Below are 21,404 nucleotides of genomic sequence, written 5' to 3'. Positions count from 1 at the left end.
GGCACTGCACAGGTCCTGAATCACTAACAACTGTCCCACATCACACGGGTCATTATCTTACTGAGATCTTCAGATCAAGTGAGAGATGGAAAATGGAATGTTTTCTTGGAATTAAGATGCACTTCAGTCCCAAAGACTGACACTGCTAGTTGCACTAAGGATGTAACTTACAGTATAAATGTGCCAGAAATACTCATGTGAAATGCATATTTAAAAGTTTAAGTAATATAGCAGTCAGGTAAATACTTCAAAAACACAAATACATTGCCTGGATAAAATACCTGACTTAATTCTAGCATCATAAAATATATTTAATAATAAAACCAGCCAACAGAGAGAGTTTATCCAGGTAATTTTTTAGTGTTAATTTCCTGTTCCTTTCACATCACTGGGAAGCGCAGCTCATTTGATCAAACCAGCAGCAGATTGAGAACAATCACCACTCGGACTTCAGCTCCTTAACTGATCCTGCTTTGTTTTTGAGAAACCCATGCATCTATAACACTGATTAAACAGAATCAATCTCCTGATTGTTGTGGTGCAAACCTGTAATTCAGACGTTTCCAAGATACATTGCAGACACACAGCTGGTCTGGGGCTCTAAACTAGATTAACATACAGGAGTTTAACTTTTCATAATGTTAGAAATATTAACAATTAGGGAAGAAGGTGTGGCACAATGAGCTACAGCAATGGCCTTTCACTTCAGGGCCCAAGTTCAAATCCAGCCCAGGCCCATGGGATGAAAGCCTTTGCTCTCAGTTGGCTGCAAGAGTTCTTGATCTAGTTGCTATAGGGGTTGGTGGGGAGGAAGAGTCTATGCTCAAGATTGCTAATAATTTGGTACAAATTGGTTATCTTGGTCAGAGAGGCCACTGGGATGGCTAATGTTGGAAGTGGAAAAAGTTTCACTGGTCTAATGGACAGGTGCTCGACCGAGTATGGGCCTAAGGTACATTACTGGGGAAGAGCTTTACGTTACATTTACCTTCACTGTTCCAGGAAACATTAGGCAAATCCAGTAACTGAGGGTCTCCAATCAAAGTACATCTACTTTTTGATGTAAACATTTTCCAATTTGTGGGGGGGGGGGGGGGGGGGGGGGCGGGGGAAAGAGAAAAAGAGGAGAGAAAGAGTCATCTTAAATCCTTGATCACAACACTTCATAATTTACCACGGACATTTGTGTCTTTTTTTAAATAAATGACTTGTTTGTGGAAACTGGATTGAGACTGCCAACTCATTTCACATAGGACCCTTCGACCACCACAGGAGACTTCCATTTGAAACAGGGTTAACTCAATGTGCTCTGAAATGGCCTAGCATTCGGTTGTAAAAACAGTCGCTATTTGAAAGCAGTGACCCACCACCACCAGCTCACAGCAACTAGCGATGGGTAATAAATGCTGCCTTGCTCGTGTCACTCACATCCCCTAGAGTAAAAAAAAGTTTGGTTTTGAGTGTCCAACTCATTGACCAGCCAATCTTTTTTTTAAAAATAGTGTTTCTTCTCTACAATAGAAAAGAATTACCTCTTGTCTCTCAACTTGTGCAACTTGCACTCCTCCCGCACTCCCTCCCACCACCCTCAAACTTAAATTCTATGAGGACATTTCATTAACTTCAGAATTACCTGGAGGCTGCAATGATCGATGAATTAAGTCCACCGTAACACGATATTGCCACCGATAATGGGATGAGCCACTTCACATAACCCAGAACTTGATCTGCAAAAGTCTGAAGAAATATTGCCATCGATAATTCTGAATTTCACCTTCTGTTTGCAAAAGTTGCAAGTGCTTAAGAGACACAAATCATTGGCATTCATTGAAGTGACTATCTTAACACCTCCTTTGGTGACTTTTACCCATTAGATTGATGTTTAGTTCTAGAATAAAAACATTCTATAGAACTGGCCCATGCAGGAATAAAAACAAATAGCTGAATATCTTTTAGTAAGTAATACAACTATAATAAACTTTCCTAGCCCTTAGTAAGGGGGAAAAAAAAAACACTTCTAAAACTGCAACGATTGGATTTTGGGTCACACAAACCAAGGATTACTAGATATTAGGACCAAACCCTCAGTCTCAGTGTCAATCCTTCTCTCAGACTCTTACCACTCAACAGACTGTGCCATCCTTCACAGCACGTGGAGTGTGGAACAAAAAAGGGATGTAGGATACACCCCCCTCCCATCTCAAACTGTTGCAGGCCAGCTGGGTCAGCTGCACCCCTGCAATGCATCAACAGGTCATAAACAGTACACTGGCTTTGTGCCATTTTTTAAAAATTGGGAAACCTTCTGCGCACTAAAACTAAATTATACCTGTCACCTTGAACCCAAAGTCATGTGGAGGTGGTCAGGAAGATCTACAAGTACTCCTACTTAAAGATTACCCCACATAGCACCTATAGCAACAGGTTCTTGCCTAGAAGAAGAAAGCCCATGAGACTTTAAAGGGGCAATGACATCCCAGGTCTAGGTATATGTACGTTAACATGGGAACATGGATGAAGCTCAACATGATTCAGTGTATACTGTAAGATATCCAATAGAAGATAGTTCATGCTGCTGTGCCTATGTCTTTTACTGCTACTACCTACCATTTGGTTCTCAATTTAATGCACTTTCACTCAATAAGTTCCCAATCCACACAAAAAAAAACAAGTGTATTACTGCAATTAATAGTGTCCTATACTTCCTGCTGTGTGCACGGCACTGATGAGGGTTGAAGTACTTTTTTTTTTAAAATAAAGGGAGAATTTTCTATTATTAAGTGTTAAGCATCATAAAAGAGCCACAGAAAAGATACACAGAAATAAAGTCTTCCTTATGATCATTCGATCAACTCATTTCTAGCAAAATTATCGTAACTCATGAAATATTATTGATGTGTGAAGAGCTAAAAATGTAATGGCTCCATTTTGAACTATTAATAATGGCAAAAGTGATCCGACAGCAGCCAAGAATCTACACCCATTGTAGTGACGTCAGGGGCCAGCAGTACATGCATTACTGCAAGAGTCTGGTCTGACTAGTATCATCTGTTCTTTCCACTTTGACAGGTTATTATTTAGTTGAAGCAGTACTAGTCATATCCGCACCCTAGTTCTAATGAGTAGGCTGCAGCAATATCCACACAATAGCTTAATTTTAAAAAAGCAGCCAGCATACATGTAGAAGGGAAAGATCCTGCCAGACAATTCTCCTCAACTTCTTTGAGAACGTCACAAGTAAAGCAGATAATTAAATTCCGCATATGATTTACTGGTGTTTTCAGAAAGCCTTCAACAAGATCTCACATGAGGGACTACTAACTAACTAAAAACTATAGGAATCCAGTGCAGAATATGGGGCTGCATGAAAAAAAAGTGAACAAATTGTACTCATGGGAGCTGTAGTGTCAGAAGGTGTTGAGTGGAGAACTGCACAGTGTTTATTATCCACATAAATGACCTGGAAATGAATACCATAAATTAGCCTTCAAATGATAAGCGAAATTTAATACTGGCTGCTGTAAAGCAATGTGTAAAAGACAAAAAAAAAGAGGAATGTAGAGAGACAATGAAGAGAATAAAATTAATGCTGGGAGCGACCCGACTGCAGTCTCATCACTTTCGATGTCAAGACAATAAGTAGAAGCAATTAAAAAAGCAAACAGAATGTTGGGATTATATAGTCAGAAAAGGAGAGGATTATACGGTCAGAAAAGGCGTTGTAAAGCACTGGGCAGACTTCACCTCAGGAGCAACGTTAGAGAAGATGGAAAGAAAAGCAAGCATAATCTCTACTGTCTAGAGAAAAAGATCAAATCAGATACATCTTTACATGTACATTTAGAGAATGTTGCTGGTTACATTAGCAGTTCTCAAAAGTGCTTTTGGGCCAGGGCATACCCAGGCAGGCTAAGACTACAGCACCTAATGAACCATGGATACTGGCACTCCACAGCCCACAAAAAAGTCTTACCGCCCCTTCATTTGTGTTCCTCAATATAAGTTTAATTTCCCTTGCTCTTCCTTCACATTTATTTCTCCTCCTCCTGCTGCCATCTCTTCTTAATATAAAATTGAAATTTCTCTCTATATCATTTGTACTTATTCCTCAATATTTTTGTTTCTCATTCAGTATTTAGCATTCTGATTTTGTTCCTTTTCTCCCTTCCTCAGTATTTCTCACTCATTTTCATGGTATTATGGCATTCCTGTCACTATTTTTTACCTGTCTGAATTTATCTCTGTTTGGCTATACTTTTTTCACTCTTAGGAGACTGTACAGGCTGTCGTGGATTCTAGGACCTGTCCAGTTTCAATTCTTAACAAAATTCCATATTTTACATGAACTTGTAGGTAGGCCTTATATTGTAAAAAATTAACACAGTCAGAGGATACAGAGTTTGGAGTATTCATATCATATAGAGGATATTAGGACCAATGATTTATAGTGACTGAATAAGAATTCAATTTTTATTAGCTGGTGTTCTGAGATTTTTACTGGTGCCTTGGAATGAATGCCACAATTCTGTCCGTGATTAGATGCTCCTTTACCTGTGTGTTTAATTTTTTTTTATCCCTTAGCAGTTTTAGAGCTGAGAATACACAGCAAGATGGCATGCAAAATGTATCAGTTGTACCGAGGTGGTCCTGCGTTTTGATAGCACTGGGGGTGGGGGAAAGACAGCATCCTAGCTGCGGCAGCACTGCTCTGTAACTTTGTAAGAGATCTGAGCAAACATTAAATTTGGTATTTTGTAATTTGATTTTGGAAGCATCCTGCAGTGTCTTTCAGGTGTCAGTAACTACAATTTTGAGATTTTTTAAACTATGAACCAAATAAAGATGATAATTAGAGGCTTTCTGTTCGCTTTCAAAATTCAATTGATTTGTTTTTCCCCCCCAGAAAACTCAGATTAGGAAGAGGGAAGATACTCAGTATTTCTTTCTCTCTATTTAATATGCCTTCTGAAATTTAGCATTTATTTTTCAAACACCAATTAAAGCTACAACAGATGGTAATCAGCAGAGTCTTATTATTTTTCTCTCTCAAACACGGCCAGCCTATTTTAAAAACACTCAATAGAAATTTTAACTGACTAATGCTTTTGTAATTTGATTAAGTTTAATCAAATAATTTGGAAAAACAACCAAATACGATTCCATTAGCGACTGAGAGAGAAGCATTCCATTATTTGACTGATACATCCTGGGATATTGTGTACACTGCCGATCCTCAGACTGTAGGGCCTACCTTCAGCTAACAATTACAATTCTGAGCAAAAATATCAACCCAGCATTTGCTGGAGCGGGGTGTCTCGCAGCGTGCCCAGTTTGTTAGATTTTTTTCTTCAGCCTTCAGCTCGAAAAATTTTTGTGCGAAAATTGCTGGAAGTGCGAGCTGATAACTGTGTGGCAAGATCAATGGGCATCTGGGACCTTGGTGAATAGCGGGACCAACAGTCTCCTTAACCAATGAGACTTAAAGGATAGAGAAAGGAACAAAGAAATGACGAAGAAGGTAATACAGTGAATTAGAGAAATAGAGAGGGAAAGAAAGATTGGAATAAGAGAAAGAAGAGGCAGAAAGGAAAAGCAAGAAAAACATTTAAAAATATAAAATGTAAAATTTTGAAAAGCTCTAGGAATAATTTACTACCTGCAGGAATGAGACTCCAGCTTCAATTGTTCCTTTTCTGGGCCTCCGAGGTTGAGTGGCATTGCAGGAACATAAATCTCGTTATTAAAAGGGTCCTTATGTCGTTAAGTACCAACCCTAATTTTCTACAGCGAGTTTAATTCATTTTAACAGCACAAATACAACAATTTCTTGAAAGTCATGGGGAGGATGACTGTGAGCTTTCATTTTCGTGGGGGCTAATGGTGGAGCGGTGCAAATCGTCCCGCAATTTGTGGTGATTCACAATTCACGTCACATCTCTTCCTTGCCACAAGTGGCTGGGTTATTTACACACTAATAACAGCTAGTGCAGTAAACTCGCTGTTATTTTCCAGTAAATTCTGGGCCATTATGTTCAAGCCCAATCTTCTAGATAGGAACAAAGCCTTCAAGCAAAAACTTTAGTGAAGATATTAAAAGACACACAATAAAATTCAGTTGATATATTTAGCCATGTTGTTGTGAATGTTATTTTTGAAATTGCTTTGTAAAATCTTATCTTGCATTTCAGAAGTTTTAGTTACTGAGGGGGAAAAAAAAGACATGAAAATTTTTAATGAAGCATTTTGAGTTATTGGTTTAGTTCATCAACAAACTGTGATGGTGAAATGTTAACATATTTAGATAGGATTTTTCCCATTATAAAACATCAGGCTTTTTAGAGGGCTTTTCCGCTGAGGCATTTTAATGTATGTGTTTTTCATTATAAAGACATGACAGCAAATAAGGTTAATGTGTATGAGGAACTGCATGCCATATGCAAGATTTTTAAGATATTGACATTGTGTAGCTCATTTAAAAAATGTTTGTTTTACTTTTCCATTGTATAGTAGGTGAAAGGAAATAAAGATAGTGATGAACAGCTGAAAGTATAGAGCTGCAATTGTCATAATGTCATACAGTATTGGGGTCCTCCAAAATGATACAGTATGGATAACAAATCTGTAATTAGTGCAGTGCCCCCATCCCCCTCTGGACTCTGCTTCCAACATCTATGTTCTTCTTCAATACAAGGTGAAAAACTGTAATCTTGTTGCTTGGGTCAAGTCTGTCCCCCCTGCTAAGCTGTTCACTGATATCAATAGGAGCGTCTGAAGGCCAATATGTTGCAGGTAATGGGGGCTGTAACTTTAAACTATTTAGGGTCGATCTCAAAAAACTGCACTGCTGGCTGGAGATGCAGATTTCCCAAGCTATAGCTTGGTTTCCAGAATTGCTCTCAGACAAGATGTAGCCCCCTCCACCATTTGTAATGGAGGTGAGAGTGACTGCCCTTGACATCAAAGCAGCATTTGACCGAGTGTGGCACCAAGGAGCCCTAGTAAAATTGAAGTCAATGGGAATCAGGGGGAAAACTCTCCAGTGGCTGGAGTCATACCTAGCACAAAGGAAGATGGTAGTGGTTGTTGGAGGCCAATCATCTCAGCCCCAGGGCATTGCTGCAGGAGTTCCTCAGGGCAGTGTCCTAGGCCCAACCATCTTCAGCTGCTTCATCAATGACCTTCCCTCCATCATGTGGTCAGAAATGGGGATGTTCGCTGATGACTGCACAGTGTTCAGTTCCATTCGCAACCCCTCAGATAATGAAGCAGTCCGAGCCTGCATGCAGCAAGACCTGGACAACATCCAGGCTTGGGCTCATAAGTGGCAAGTAACATTCGCGCCAGATAAGTGCCAGGCAATGACCATCTCCAACAAGAGAGAGTCTAACCACCTCCCCTTGACATTCAACGGCATTACCATCGCCGAATCCCCCACCATCAACATCCTGGGGGTCACCATTGACCAGAAACTTAACTGGACCAGCCATATAAATACTGTGGCTACAAGAGCAGGTCAGAGGCTGGGTATTCTGCGGCGAGTGACTCACCTCCTGACTCCCCAAAGCCTTTCCACCATCTACAAGGCACAAGTCAGGAGTGTGATGGAATACTCTCCACTTGCCTGGATGAGTGCAGCTCCAACAACACTCAAGAAGCTCGACACCATCCAAGATAAAGCAGCCCGCTTGATTGGCACCCCATCCACCACCCTAAACATTCACTCCCTTCACCACCGGCGCACTGTGGCTGCAGTGTGCACCATCCACAGGATGCACTGCAGCAACTCGCCAAGGCTTCTTCGACAGCACCTCCCAAACCCGCGACCTCTACCACCTAGAAGGACAAGGGCAGCAGGCGCATGGGAACAACACCACCTGCACGTTCCCCTCCAAGTCACACACCATCCTGACTTGGAAATATATCGCCGTTCCTTCATTGTCGCTGGGTCAAAATCCTGGAACTCCCTTCCTAACAGCACTGTGGGAGAACCGTCACCACACGGACTGCAGCGGTTCAAGAAGGCGGCTCACCACCACCTTCTCGAGGGCAATTAGGGATGGGCAATAAATGCCGGCCTTGCCAGCGACGCCCACATCCCGTGAACGAATAAAAAAAATAAAAAAAATACAAGGATCCCCAGTGTTGGCAATGCCTAGCAGGGAGGGAGACTTCACTCGAGTGTCTACATGCAGACAAATTTTGACATTTGTTTTAAAAAAGGCCAAATCTAATTTTCGTAAGTATTTGACATTTCTTTAAAATGGAACAAAAAAACTACTCCACTAAACATACATCCCTCTTTAAGGAACCCACAGATTAAAAAAACACTTAACTATATAACAGTACCTAAAGTGAGTCCCAAAGATGTTTGTTAAAAGCACATTTCATTGTATTTCAACCACTCTGTACAAAGACTTACCACAGCCACAGCATCACTGTGGAGGATGGTAGGAATATCCAGGACAGCGTAATAAGCCACGTTTGTCAGGATGTAGATAACCGTTACAAGAGGCATAGAAATAGCAATAGCCAAGGGCAGGTTTCTGTCACAAAGCAAACAAAGTCATTAATCACAGCACCACAAAAGCAGACCAAGAGAACAGTAAATGTTTCATCTTAATTCTATCCCCTTTATGACAGCTGAAAACAGCTATAACATAACCCTGCCTAAAGTGAATGCAGATATGCGAACGCTGCAAGGAAGGAAGGACTCGCATTTATATAGCACCTAGTCACGTCTCAGTTACAAAAGGGCTTCACATAATGAATTAGTCTGAAGTGCAGCAACACAGTTATATAAGCAAATGTGGCCATCATTTTGCATACAGCAAAATCCCACAATCAGATCAATGACTAATGAATCTGCATTTGGTGATCATAGAATCATAGAAAATTTACAGCACTGGAGGCCGCCATTCGGCCCATCATGTCTGCGCCGGCTGAAGATGAGCCACCCAGCCTAATCCCACTTTCCAGCACTTGGTCCATAGCCCTGTAGGTTACGACACTTCAGGTGCACATCCAAGTACTTTTTAAATGAGTTAGGGTTTCTGCCTCTACCACCCTTTCAGGCAGTGAATTCCAGACCTCCACCATCCTCTGGGTGAAAACATTTTCCTCAGCTCCCCTCTAATCCTTCCACCAATCACTTTAAATCTATGCCCCCTGGTTATTGACCTCTCTGCTAAGGAAAATAGGTCCTTCCTATCCACTCTATCGAGGTCCCTCATAATTTTACATACCTCAATTAAATCTCCCCTCAGCATCTTCTGTTCCAAAAAAACAACCCCAGCCTATCCAATCTTTCCTCATAGCTAAAATTCTCCAGTCCTGGCAACATCCTCATAAATCTCCTCTGTACCCTCGCTACTGCAATTACATCTTTCCTGTAATGTGGTTACCAGAACTGTACACAGTACTCAAGCTGTGGCCTAACCAGTGTTTTATACAGTTCCAGCATGACCTCCCTGCTCTTATATTCTATGCCTCGGCTAATAAAGGAATGTATCCCATATGCCTTCTTAACCACCTTATCTACCTGTCCTGCTACCTTCAGGGATCTGTGAACATGCACTCCAAGGTTCCTCACTTCCTCTACACCTTTCAGTATCCTCCCATGTATTGTGTACTCCCTTGCCTTGTTTGCCCTCCCCAAATGCATTACCTCAGTTCTCCAGATGGAATTCCATTTGCCACTTTTCTGCCCACCTGACCAGTCCATTGATATCTTCCTGCAATCTACAGCTTTCCTCTTCACTATCAACCACACAACCAACTTTTGTATCATCTGCAAACTTTTTAATCATGCCTCCTACATTTAAGTCCAAATCATTAATATATATATCATAAAAAGCAAGGGATCTAGTTCTGAGTCCTGTGGAACCCCATTGGAAACAGCTTTCCAGTCACAAAAACACACGTCAACCATTACCCTTTGCTTCCTGCCACAGCCAATTTTGGATCCAACTTGCCACTCTCCCCTATGGGCTTGTACTTTTTGACCAGTCTGCCATGTGGGGCCTTGTCAAAAGCCTTGCTAAAATCCATGTAGACTACATCAAATGCACTATCTTCATCGGCCCTCCTTGTTACTTCCTCAAAAAATTCAATCCAATTAGTCAGACACGACCGTCCTTTAACAAATCCATGCTGACTGTCCTTGATTACTCTGTGCCTTTCTAAGTGATGGTTTATCCTGTCCCTCAGAATTGATTCCAATAGTTTGCCAATATTTTTTCATGCCCTCTCTTTACTTTCCTGATTTCCTTTTTAATTTCACCCCTGCACTTTTTATACTCCTCTAAGCTTTCTGTAGCATTGAGTTCTAGGTGGTCTGACTTAAGCTTTCCTTTTCTGCCTTATCTTACCCTGTACGCTCCTTGGCATCCAGGGGGCTCGAGATTTGGCAACCCCACCCTTTTTCTTTGTGGGAACATGTTTACTCTGAACCCCTTGAATCTTCCCCTTGAATGCTTCCCACTGCTCTGACATTGATTTACCTTCAAGTAGCCATTTCCAGTCCACTTTTGCTAAATCACTTCTTAAGCTTAGTAAAATTGGCCTTTCCCCAATTGAGAGCTTTTATTCCTGTTCTATCTTTGTCCTTTTCCATAAATATGCTAAAACTAACTGAATTATGATCACTACCACCAAAATGCTCTCCCACTGATACCCCTTCCACCTGCCCAGACTCATTTCCTAAAACTAAATCCAGAACTGCCCCCTCTCTTTTTGGGCTTGTTATGTACAGCTAAAAAAGTTCTCCTGAATGTAATTAAAGAATTTTGCACCCTCTATACCCTTCACACTGAGTCCCAGTTAATATTGGTTAGTTAACATCCCATTCTATTACTGCCCTACTGTTTTTGCACTTCTCAGAAATTTGCCTACATATTTGTTCTTCTGTCTCCCTCTGACCATTTGGGGGTCTATAGTACACTTCCAGTAGTGACGCCCCTTTTTTGTTCCTTCGCTCAACCCATGTGGCCTCACTTGATGATGCTTCTAACATATCATCCCTCCTCACAGCTGTAATTGTTTCTTTAACCAAAGTTGTCACCCCCCCTCTCCTTCTTTTAATCCCCTTCTCTATCTCGTCTGAAAGCCTCGTAACTAGGAATGATGAGCTGCCATTACTGCCCCTCTTTAAGCCATGTTTTTCCTAACTTTTTCCCCAGAGCGGCAGTGGACCTGAGAGTAGAAGTCTGAGATTGGGGAATAAAAAGCAGCAGCAGACCTGCAACAAGAGACAACTACTGTGCGACGTCACAGGTGAGGCAGGAGAGTCCGAGAGGTGAGCACAGTATAAAAGGAGACACCTAGAGCGGGAGGAGAGTCGGAGAGTCGAAGGGCAAGTCATGACAGCAGACCTCGCACCCGTGATATGCTCCTCCTGCACTATGTGGGAAGTCATGGACACTACCAGTGTCCCTGGCGACCATGTGTGCAGGAAGTGTGTCCAGCTGCAGCTACTGGCTAACCGTCTTTCGGAGCTGGTGCTGCGGGTGGACTCACTGTGGAGCATCCGCGATGCTGAGACTATCATGGATAGCACGTTCAGTGAGGTGGTCACGCCGCAGGTAAAGAGTACGCAGGCAGAAAGGAAATGGGTGACCCCAGGCAGAGTAAAAGGAATAGGCAGGTAGAGCAGGAGTCCCCTGGGGCCATCTCCCTCTCAAACAGATATTCTGCTTTAGATACTGTTGGGGGAGATGTCTTATCAGGGGAATGCAGCAAGAGCCAGGTTCGGGGCACCACGGATGGCTCTGCTGCACAGGAGGGGAGGAAGAAGAGTGGCAGGGCTATAGTGATAGGGGATTCCATTGTAAGGGGAACAGATAGGCGTTTCTGCGGCCGCAAACGTGACTCCAGGATGGTTTGTTGCCTCCCTGGTGCTAGGGTCAAGGATGTCACGGAGCGGCTGCAGGGCATTCTGGAGGGGGAGGGTGAACAGCCAGTAGTCGTGGTCCATATTGGTACCAACGACATAGGTAAAAAAAAGGGATGAGGTCCTGCAAGGTGAATTTAAGGCGTTAGGAGATAAATTAAAAAGCAGGACTTCAAAGGTAGTGATCTCAGGATTACTACCGGTGCCACGTGCTAGTGAGTATAGGAACAGGAGAATAGACAGGATGAATGCATGGCTGCAGGGATGGTGTAGGAGGGAGGGATTTAGATTCCTGGGACATTGGGACCGGTTCTGGGGAAGGTGGGACCTGTACAAGCATGACGGGTTACACCCGAGCAGGACCGGGACCAATGTCCTCGCGGGGGTGTTTGCTAGTGCTTTTGGGGAAGGTTTAAACTAGAGTGGCAGGGGGATGGGAACCTGAGTGGGGAGTCAGAAGGGAATAAAATTGAGAGCAACAAGAGAGGGGAAGACCATGGGGAAATCTACAATACAAATAGTACAAACAGTTGTTCAAGAACAAGTGAAAGGGAAAAGCGTAGAGAAGCGGAAAGAAAGTGTACTTTAGGCACGACGGATAAAATAAAAACTAGAAGGCGTAAGGCGATTAACCCAGCATCAAAGCTGTGGCAGGGGGTTGGGAACCTGAGCAGGGAGACAGAGGAAAGCGTGTCAGGAAGGGACAGAAGGTATGGAGTAAAAGGTAAAGTGTTAAAAAAGGAAAAAGCAGGAACTAAGTGTCACAAAACATATTTGAAAGTTCTTTATCTGAATGCACGTAGCATTCATAACAAAATGGACTAGTTAACGGCACAAATAACTACGTATGGGTATGATCTTGTGGCCGTTACAGAAACATGGCTGCAGGGTGACAACGACTGGGAATTAAATATGCCAGGTTATTTAACAAATCAGGAAGGACAGGCAGGAAGGAAGGGGAGGTGGGGTGGCTATGTTAGTAAAGGAAGGAATCACTGTAATATAGAGAAATGATATTGGGACAAAGGATCAGGATAATGAAACAGTTTGGGTAGAGATAAGGAAAAATAAGGAGCAAAAAACACTAGTGGGTGTAGTATATAGGCCTCCTAATAGTTGCAACTCTGCTGGAAGAAGTATTAATCAGGAAATAGTCGGGGCATGTAATAAGGGAACAGCTATAATTATGGGTGATTTTAACTATCACATTAACTGGACAAATCAAATTGGGCAGGGCAGCCTTGAGGAAGAGTTTATTGAGTGTATTAGGGATGGATTTCTTGAGCAGTATGTAACTGATCCTACAAGGGGGAAAGCAACCTTGGACCTGGTCCTGTGTAATGAGCCAGGATTAATTAATAATGTCCTAGTTAAGGATCCCCTTGGAATGAGTGACCATAACATGGTTACATTCCATATCCAATTAGAGGGTGAGAAGGTTGGTTCTCAAACAAGCGTACTGAGCTTGAATAAAGGAGACTATGATGGTATGAGAGCGGAATTGATTCAAGTGGACTGGGAAAATAGATTAAAGGGTAAGACGGTACATGAGCAGTGGTGTTCATTCAAGGAGTTATTTTACAACTTTCAAAAAATATATATTCCACTGAGGAAAAAAGGGTGTAAAAGAAATGACAGCCATCCGTGGCTAAGTAAAGAAATTAAGGACAGTATCCGACTAAAAACAAGGACATATAAGGTAGCCAAACTTAGTGGGAGGATAGAAGATTGGGAAGTCTTCAAAAGACAGCAAAAAGTAACTAAAGGATTGATAAAGAAAGGGAAGATAGATTATGAAAATAAATTAGCAAAAAATATAAAAACAGATAGCAAGAGTTTCTATACTTATATAAAAAGAAAAAGGGTGGCTAAGGCAAACGTAGGTCCCTTAGAGGATGAGACTGGGAAATTAATGGTGGGAAACATGGAAATGGCAAAAATGCTGAACAAATATTTTGTTTCAGTCTTTACGGTAGAGGACACTAAGAATATCCCAACGCTGGACAAGCAGGGGGCTCAGGATGGGGGGGGGGGGGGGGGAGGAGCTAAATACGATTAAAATCACTAAGGAATTGGTACTCAGTAAATTAATGGGACTCAAGGCGGATAAGTGGACCTGATGGCTTACATCCGAGGGTCTTGAGGGAAGCGGCAGTAGGGATTGTGGATGCTTTGGTAATAATTTTCCAAAATTCACTGGACTCGGCAAAGGTCCCGGCAGATTGGAAAACTGCTAATGTAACACCCTTATTTAAAAAGGGTAGTAGGCAGAAGGCTGGAAATTATAGACTAGTTAGTCTAACATCTGTGGTGGGTAAAATTTTGGAATCTATTATCAAGGAGACAGTGGCGGAACATTTGGATAAACATAATTTAATAGGACAAAGTCAGCATGGCTTTACGAAGGGGAAGTCATGTCTGACAAATTTGCTTGAGTTCTTTGAGGACATAACGTGCAGGGTGGATAAAGGGGAACCAGTGGACGTAGTGTATTTAGACTTCCAGAAGGCATTCGACAAGGTGCCACATAAAAGATTATTGCTCAAGATAAAGAATCACTGGATTGGGGGTAATATTCTGGCATGGGTGGAGGATTGGTTATCTAACAGGAAGCAGAGAGTTGGGATAAATGGTACATTCTCGGACTGGTAACCTGTAGCCAGTGGTGTTCCGCAGGGGTCAGTGCTGGGTCCCCAACTCTTCACAATCTATATTAACGATTTGGAGGAGGGGACCGAGTGTAACATATCAAAGTTTGCAGATGATACAAAGATGGGAGGGAAAGTGGAGAGTGAGGAGGACATAAAAAACCTGCAGGGGGATATAGACAGGCTGGGTGAGTGGGCGGAGATTTGGCAGATGCAATACAATATTGGAAAATCTAAGGTTATGCACTTTGGCAGGAAAAATCAGAGAGCAAGTTATTATCTTAAAGGCGAGAAACTGGAAAGTACTGCAGTACAAAGGGATCTGGGGGTCCTAGTGCAAGAAGATCAAAAAGTTAGTATGCGGGTGCAGCAGGTGATCAAGGCCAACGGAATGTTGGCTTTTATTGCTCGGGGGATAGAATATAAAAACAGGGAGGTATTGCTGCAGTTATATAAGGTATTGATGAGACCGCACCTGGAATACTGCATACAGTTTTGGTCTCCATACTTAAGAAAAGACATACTTGCTCTCGAGGCAGTACAAAAAAGGTTCACTCGGTTAATCCCGGGGATGAGGGGGTGGACATATGAGGAGAGGTTGAGTAGATTGGGACTCTACTCGTTGGAGTTCAGAAGAACGAGAGGCGATCTTATTGAAACATATAAGATTGTGAAGGGGCTTGATCGGGTGGATGCGGTAAGGATGGTCCCAAGGATGGGTGAAACTAGAACTAGGGGGCATATTATTAGAATAAGGGGCTGCTCTTTCAAAACTGAGATGAGGAGAAACTTCTTCACTCAGAGGGTGGTAGGTCTGTGGAATTTGCTGCCCCAGGAAGCTGTGGAAGCTACATCATTAAATAAATTTGAAACAGAAATCGACAGTTTCCTCGAAGGGAATTAGGGGTCATGGGGAGCGGGCAGGAAATTGGACATGAATTTAGATTTGAGGTTAGGATCAGATCAGCCATGATCTTATTGAATGGCGGAGCAGGCTCGAGGGGCCGATTGGCCTACTCCTGCTCCTATTTCTTATGTTCTTATGTTTCTGTAATAGCTAAGATACCATACTGCCACGTTTCTATCTGCCGTTGGTCAATGGAAGAATGTCAGCCCAGACACCAGGACAACCCACTGCTCTTCTTTGAATCATGCAATGGGATCTTTAACACCCATGTCAATTTAATATCTCATCCAAACAGCAGCACGTCCAACAATGTAGCATTCCCTTAAGTGCTAGACTGGAGTGCCATTCCAGATTATGTATTCAAGTCCTGAAGTGGGGTTTGAACCTACAACGTTCTGACTCACATGTGAGTGCACTATCAACTCAGCTAAGCTGTTGACAGTTGAGTTGAAAAATTATGTAATATGTTACAAAAAATAATCTAACACTTTATATTTTGTGATATTACTTAACAATTCCTGCACTGAGTTTGTTGTAAATAGATAACTGACTACAGAGCAATAAGATTGTTAGATAACTTGTTCAAGGCCAATAAACCCATTAAGCATGTTAGGTTGTGCACGATTCCTCAGTTCACTGGAAATTTGAAATTTCCTGTTCTATCTTATCTTTATTATTGGGATGAAATGTATTTAGATTGGTCCTTGCATCAAGCATCAGCTTTCATTCCACTTCTGCTTTCTCTTATGATCTCATCATCCACCTTGCTCCCACTCCCTCTGCTGTTTGCAGTACAGTTAGTTACTGGAGGTGAAGTTAAAACTCCTTAATTAGAAGAGAAGTACTCTGAAGAAATACTCTGTGGAGAAATGATCTACGGTTCTTATATTGCACTTCCCCCCGTGCTACTTCATCTCATGTAGTTTCTCATCTTTGATGTTGACCTTGAGGAGAGAGACTTGAGGTATTGAGACTATTTCCAATGAAACAGAGAAGATCAAGAGGAGATTTAATGGAAGTTTTCAGAATTATGATGCGTTTTGGCAGGGTGACTAGGAAAAGACCAATTTCTCTGGTTGGGAGTCAGTGGCAAGGGATCAATTAAAAGTTGTTACTAAGAAAGTAGAGAGAAGTTAGAAGTTTCTTTACACAGTGTTATTAAAGCATGGAAAGCTTTGCCACAGGGAGTAGTTGAGGCAGAAACCATTGCATTTACAGGAAGAGCCGATAAACATTTGAATCAGATAAAGATACACAGGAGAGCGCAAGGCATTCGGGTTCATTTTCAACTGCTCTCGCAAAGAGGCAGCACAAACAAAATGGGCCAAATGGCCACCTTCTGTACTGTAAACTTCAATGGTTATGACTGTTATTATACTACGAGATCTGTCAGAAGTGCTTTCAGAGTTTATTTGCTGTGTCATTCAGGAGGACTTCACAGCTTCTACATGCTAACATTTAAAACACATATTTGGTTTACAGTTAGTTCAGCTGGTAGACACAGCTCACCATGGAAATGAGCGACAGATTTCAGGAATGCTCCTGGTTTAACCCCAGATCTATGTCAGAACATCAGAACAATAAAAGGATGAGCATGGGCCATATGGCCCACTGAAGCACAACCTTGACTCTCCCATCCTAGAAAAACACTACATTTTGAATGCCTCCAATATTTGTCTCCAGTAACCTAGTTGGAAGAAACATTTTGTCAATCTTTGAGTAAAGAAGTTATTCCCAAAATCTGGCTCAAGTTTATTTTCACTGATTTAAATTTATGTCCTCAGGTCCCAATACTTGCAAGTAATATTGTGGGTTTACCTCATCTATACCTCAGTGAGGTCTGGCCTCAACTTTCTTCTCAGGCTGTAGAGCTTAAACTTCCCAAATCTTTCCTCAACTCAAACCCTTCACACTTGGGATCTATCTTTTTTTCTCTTCTCTGTATCCATTCCAATCCATACACGTCCTTTTTATGAAATGGAGATCAAATATATATTTTCTTGTGACATGGAGACCAGAATTGAACATAGTACTGCATTGTAAAACCATAGTATAATTTCTGTGATTTAGACTCTACTGTTCTGGCTACATAACCTAAAATGACATTTGCTTTATTTTCTAAAATTATTTTGCCACATCATCTAGATATTGCAAGTGACATGGTTGCTATTCCTTGTCAAGTCTCCCCCTGCTAATTCTGTTCCTTCTCTATGCTAATTCTATTCAGTTTAATGTCTATTTATATTGCCCTTTTTATCAACTAATGTGCAATATCTTCTGGTTGAATTGAATCTCATTTGCCTACCTAACTTCATAACTGGTCTAAATTCATCTGCAAATCTTCAACTGCATCCTTGATCTCTACTGTTCTCCCTATTTTTGTGTTGTTTGTAAATTTGAGCAGTCTACATGCAGTTACGGAAGCCAGGTCATTTAAAATTCAAAAGAATAGGGGTTCAAGCACTGACCTTTGCCAGACTTAAGTCTCCTTCCACCCAAACTAACATTATACCCATCATAATAACCCTTTTAAAAAAAAAACTGACCTCTGATTCACTCATGTTCTATTCTGAAGTTCTGCAGCTTTAGTGTAATTAGAAGCCTTTCATGTGAAATTATGCCAATAGCCCAAATGGACCATGTTATAGGAAGTTCACTTAGCTACTTTATTTGTAATGTCCTCAAAGAAATCAAGGATGTTTGTCGGCAGGACCGTCCCCTTCTAAACCCATGCAGCCTTTCTTTACTGAATCACTGCTCTATGGGTATCCTCCTGTATACTTTTTACAGTAGTTTTCAATATTTTGTATAATTTGGCATACATGTAAGTGAGCAAAACAGTAGCAGATGAAATTCAATATGGACAGGTACGACACATGGGAACAAAAGTGGGTGACACACATACTCCACGAGGGGTGCTGAAATAATGAATGATGAAGTTCGATGAAATTGAGGACTCTTAGTAGACTCAACGGTCAACACATCGACCACTGCAGAGCAGCAATCAACAGAACAGAATGCTGAACTACTTACACAAAACTGTAAAAGTCAGAGGAAATCAAACTATATAGACAACACCTTGAGTAGTGTGTCCAGGTCCGACACAAAGGAGTCCATCAATCGTTGGAGGAGTTCAGAAAAGAGCCGCCCAAAGTCCTTAATATCAGAGATGTGAATTATGAGCAAAGATTGGAGAACCTTGGAATTTTCAGTCATTAAAGGAAAAGACTGAGAGGTGATATTAGAGAGGTGTATAAAATAGCAAATGGTACATCAAACACAAATCCAGAATATTACTTCAAATTATAATGGCAGCTCAGCTGTCTGTATCAGAGCACCTAAAAGCTTTGATTGAAAATGAATAAAGTTAAATGCCATCACTGAAAGAGAAAGTAACATTTTAAATGCCAATTCCATCATCAGCCTCCAGGTAGGTTATGTCGTTGGCAATTATTTGCCAACAATTTTAGTGGGGTAGGTGTTCCTGCATCTGTAAATTAACTACTGGGTGCATACACGCCTTTACTCTCATAACTGATATAAAAAAAATAATTTTAAAGTTGTCTAAAATTCATTCATGGGATGTGGACGTCACTGGCAAGGCCAGCATTTATTGCCCATCCCTAGGTGCCCTTGAGAAGGTGGTGGTGACCCGCTGCAGTCCGTGTGGTGAAGGTTCTCCCAGTGTGGTTAGGTAAGGAGTTCCAGGATTTTGACCGAGCGACGATGAAGGAACGGTGATATATTTCCAAGTCGGGATAGTGTGTGACTTGGAGGGGAACGTGCAGGTGGTGTTGTTCCCATGTGCCTGCTGCTCTTGTCCTTCTAGGTGGTAGAGGTCATGGGTTTAGGAGGTGCTGTCGAAGAAGCCTTGGCGAATTGCTGCTGTGCATCCTGTAGGTGGTACACACTGCAGCCACAGTGCGCCGGTGGTGAAGGGAGTGAATGTTTAGGGTGGTGGATGGGGTGCCAATCAAGCGGGCTGCTTTATCCTGGATGGTGTCAAGCTTTGAGTGTTGTTGGAGCTGCACTCATCCAGGCAAATGGAGAGTATTCCATCACATTCCTGCCTTGTGCCTTGTAGATGGTGGAAAGGCTTTGGGGAGTCAGGAGGTGAGTCACTCGCCGCAGAATACCCAGCCTCTGACCTGCTCTTGTAGCTACAGTATTTATGTGGCTGGTCCAGTTAAGTTTCTAGTCAATGGTGACCCTCAGGATGTTGATGGTGGGGGAATTCGGCTATGGTAATGCTGTTGAATGTCAAGGGGAGGTGGTTAGATGCCCTCTTGTTGGAAATGGTCATTGCCTCGCACTTGTCTGGTCCGAATGTTATTTGCCACTTATCAGCCCAAGTCTGGATGTTGTCCAGGTCTTGCTGCACGTGGGCACGGACTGCTTCATTATCTGAGGGGTTGCGAATGGAACTGAACACTGCGCCGTCAGCGAACATCCTCACTTCTGACCTTATGATGGAGGGAAGTCATTGATGAAGCAGCTGAAGATGGTTGGGCCTCGGACACTGCCCTGACGAACTCCTGCAGCAATGCCCTGGGGCTGAGATGATTAGCCTCCAACAACCACTACCTTCTTCCTTTGTGCCAGGTATGACTCCAGCCATTGGAGAGTTTTCCCCCTCGATTCCCATTGACTTCAATTTTACTAGGGCTCCTTGGTGCCACATGAGGTCAAATGCTGCATTGATATCAAAGGCAGTCACTCTCACCTCCTGAAGGGGTTCAATAGGATAGATGTAGAGAAATTGTTTCCACTTGTGGGGGAGTCCAAAACTAGGGGCCATAAGTATAAGACAGTCACTAATAAATCTTATAAGGAATTCAGGAGAAACTTCTTTACTCAGAGTGGTGAGAATGTGGGACTCGCTTCCACAAGGAATAGTTGAGGCGAATAGCATGGATGCATTTAAGGGCAAGTTGGTTAAGTACATGAGGGACAATGGAATATAGAAGGTTATGCTGATAGGGTTAGATGAAGTAAGGTGGGAGGAGGCTTGTAAGAAGCATAAACAATGGCATGGACCTGTTGGGCTGATGGAATGGCCTATTTCTGTGCTGTGACATTCTATATAATTGCTAAGCAAATAGAGATCCATTTTACATAATGGTTTTGGTTTGGCACCTTTGTTAATTTGACATGCAATGACAGGTGATATCGTCCAAACCATTTGTTCAAACTGCAAAAGAAAGCGCCCTTATAACTCAGGGACTTGCCTATGTTCTTCAGTTTGCTATTTATTATGTTACTACATGCGTTGGGAGCGGATAGAGCTTCGTGAGCAGAGTTTATGTATGTAAAACTCCAGACAGCATATCCTTTTAAAAATTGGCTGAGGGAAGCTAAGAGAACTAGACTAGTTTAAAACGATCAATTTGTGTGCTCTGTACATTTGACAATTGTGCTGTACAGAATTTTGCCTGTGTCTTTGTAGTTCTGTGCATCAGCCTGTAGAAAGTGCTCTGATATTTCCCATCATCTGAGGTAAAAGAAAAATATGGTCAGCATCCCATGAATTCTCCAGTAGCTTTCGTGCTAGAGCCATGTAATTGGCTAATTTGAGAGAGGACTTTGTGATCACAGAAAAACACTGGAGACAATGATTGTGGTTGTGGTGTTTGTTACAATCAACCATAATCAATAATGTGGTGGAAAACTCCATAAACTATTGATTCTGTGCCTAATAGTTGCAGAACTATGAACATGGCTCCTGCCTTTCACCTTATTTGGAAGCAACAAAAGACTTGCCTACGTCGGCATCTGCTGTTTATTGTGCATTCAAGGCCAATCAATTCCCTGTTCGTCAAACCTACAGGAAATTCAACTGTTTTTGGCCTGGCTTGACACTGGAACAAATGTACAATCATGATTTGGAAACATAGCTCTTTCATAAGAACATAAGAAATAGGAGCAGGAGTAGGCCACACGGCCCCTCGAGCCTCCTCCGCCA

The 21,404-nt window shown here is 42.1% G+C and overlaps 1 protein-coding gene across 2 annotated transcripts in view; it reads right to left on the bottom strand.

Moving 5' to 3' along the window:
• The window catches only part of si:dkeyp-120h9.1 (Y+L amino acid transporter 2-like), a 95,321-nt gene that overhangs the window by 15,050 nt on the left and 58,867 nt on the right, over window positions 1–21,404 (bottom strand). For both annotated transcript variants that reach the window (XM_068001683.1, XM_068001682.1), the window contains exons 5-6: window positions 8,420–8,543; window positions 1,634–1,737 (exon numbers count right to left, since the gene is read on the bottom strand). In XM_068001683.1, the coding sequence (XP_067857784.1) occupies window positions 1,634–1,737; window positions 8,420–8,543 (228 nt within the window). The remainder of the gene's footprint in view (window positions 1–1,633; window positions 1,738–8,419; window positions 8,544–21,404) is intronic.

This window comes from Heptranchias perlo, chromosome 2 (assembly GCF_035084215.1).
Source record: "Heptranchias perlo isolate sHepPer1 chromosome 2, sHepPer1.hap1, whole genome shotgun sequence".
In the NCBI taxonomy this organism is placed as follows: domain Eukaryota; kingdom Metazoa; phylum Chordata; class Chondrichthyes; order Hexanchiformes; family Hexanchidae; genus Heptranchias; species Heptranchias perlo.
This window is presented reverse-complemented; position numbering and strand designations above follow the sequence as displayed.